The sequence below is a fragment of the Buceros rhinoceros genome, unplaced genomic scaffold (genome assembly GCF_000710305.1).
Source record: "Buceros rhinoceros silvestris isolate BGI_N320 unplaced genomic scaffold, ASM71030v1 scaffold21734, whole genome shotgun sequence".
In the NCBI taxonomy this organism is placed as follows: Eukaryota; Metazoa; Chordata; class Aves; order Bucerotiformes; family Bucerotidae; genus Buceros; species Buceros rhinoceros.
In genome coordinates, this window is record NW_010407944.1 from 9,926 (window position 1) to 11,352 (window position 1,427).

Sequence of the window (1,427 nt, forward strand, 5' to 3'; positions counted from 1 at the left end):
CCACACAGTCTCCTGCACGCAGGCATGGTGACCTTAGCCCCGTGTCCGCGCGGTGGCTGGGCAGGCTGTCTCGCCCAGTCTTCCTGGGACTGCTGCCTCCTTGCTGTTTCTCCAAATCTGTGGAGAAATCCACGGGTTATCCCAACAAACTGCTGCCCAAGGTCACAGCTGTTTGCTGGACACCCAAGGCTCTGCATGGAGTGTCTGGCATATGGAGGGGACGGGCTCCCGGCCCCGGTGCAGGGAGATGCCTCTCCCCAGACAGATGGGTCCCCACTTTCCCCACCTCCCTGCCATTCCTCGTGGCCCCACAGAGTCCCCCACGCCGTGATCCGAGCTCTGTTTTCACGACACAAATGAACTTCAAGCCCAGAAGCTCCCCTTCCGCCCTCTCCTCGCAGTCCCCTGCCTGGTGTCCACCCCAGGAGGGCAGACCTCAGAGCATCCACTGCTTCGCGTGGTTGAACCGACTGCTCCCCGCGGCTCTCCTCTGCTCACCCTTCCCAGCTGTGTCCTGGGACACGCCAGGGGCTGTGAAAGCCTTTCTCCCCCTGAAAAACATCTCTTTTTCTTTTTCTGGGCAGTTTGGCAGAAAATCAGATTAGCAACAAGGGAGCCAAAGCGCTGGCCAGGTCGCTGCTGGTGAACAGGAGCCTGACGGTGCTGGAGTAAGTGTCGCCCTTCACCAGTTCCTGCCACACACGCGCTCCCCACTGGGAACCGTTCCACGGCCGCAGCAGGGCCGTATCCCGCCCGGTCTGACCAAGCTGGGGAGGTTCTCCAGCCCCCAAAGCCACCACCTCTCACGAGGTTGACGTAACTCTTGCGAGCTGCTGGCCTGATGTCCCACCTCAGCAGTGCCTGAGATTGCGCCACGTGGAAGCACTTGCTTTAAACCAGGCACGTGCCGCTCTGGCTTTGCTAACCTTGGCTTTTCTGCTCGTCTCGCTCCAGCCTGCGGAGCAACTTCATTGGCCCCACCGGAGCAAAAGCACTGGCTGACGCGCTGAAAAAAAACCAAGTCCTGCTCTCCCTGAAGTAAGTCTCAATTTCTGCAGCATCTCCGGGAGCAGCTTGTCCCCAGGACAAACCCCCTCCAGGCCTCGCCTGTCCCACTGAGGGTCTTCCCCGCCTTGAGGGCCGGCGTGTGGGGGAGCCCTGGCCGTAACCTGGCTCGGTCGTGCCGGGCAGCGGGTGTGAGTGCAGCCGGCAGAGAACCGGTGACCAGGGCAGCCCCGGGCCAGAGGTGTTGGGACCCTCCTGCCTCTCAGCTTCAGTGGGTCCAGGCTGAGGTTGAGGCTGAGGCTGAGGCTGGTGTCCAAGTCCAGGTCCAGGTCCAGGTCCATCCCTCGTGCGGGAGCTCACAAGGTGCTGGTGCCCAGGAGGAGGCACCTGCCATGGGAGAGGAGGAAGGATCACGGGCAGGG

At 62.1% G+C, this 1,427-nt stretch overlaps 1 protein-coding gene across 1 annotated transcript in view; it reads left to right on the top strand.

The window, feature by feature from the left end:
• Nucleotides 1-1,427, top strand: part of NLRC3 (NLR family, CARD domain containing 3) — a gene marked incomplete at its 5' end in the record, with an annotated part of 10,510 nt that overhangs the window by 4,071 nt on the left and 5,012 nt on the right. The window contains 2 exons of the mRNA XM_010134707.1: nucleotides 585-668; nucleotides 955-1,038. Of these exons, the coding sequence (XP_010133009.1) occupies nucleotides 585-668; nucleotides 955-1,038 (168 nt within the window). The remainder of the gene's footprint in view (nucleotides 1-584; nucleotides 669-954; nucleotides 1,039-1,427) is intronic.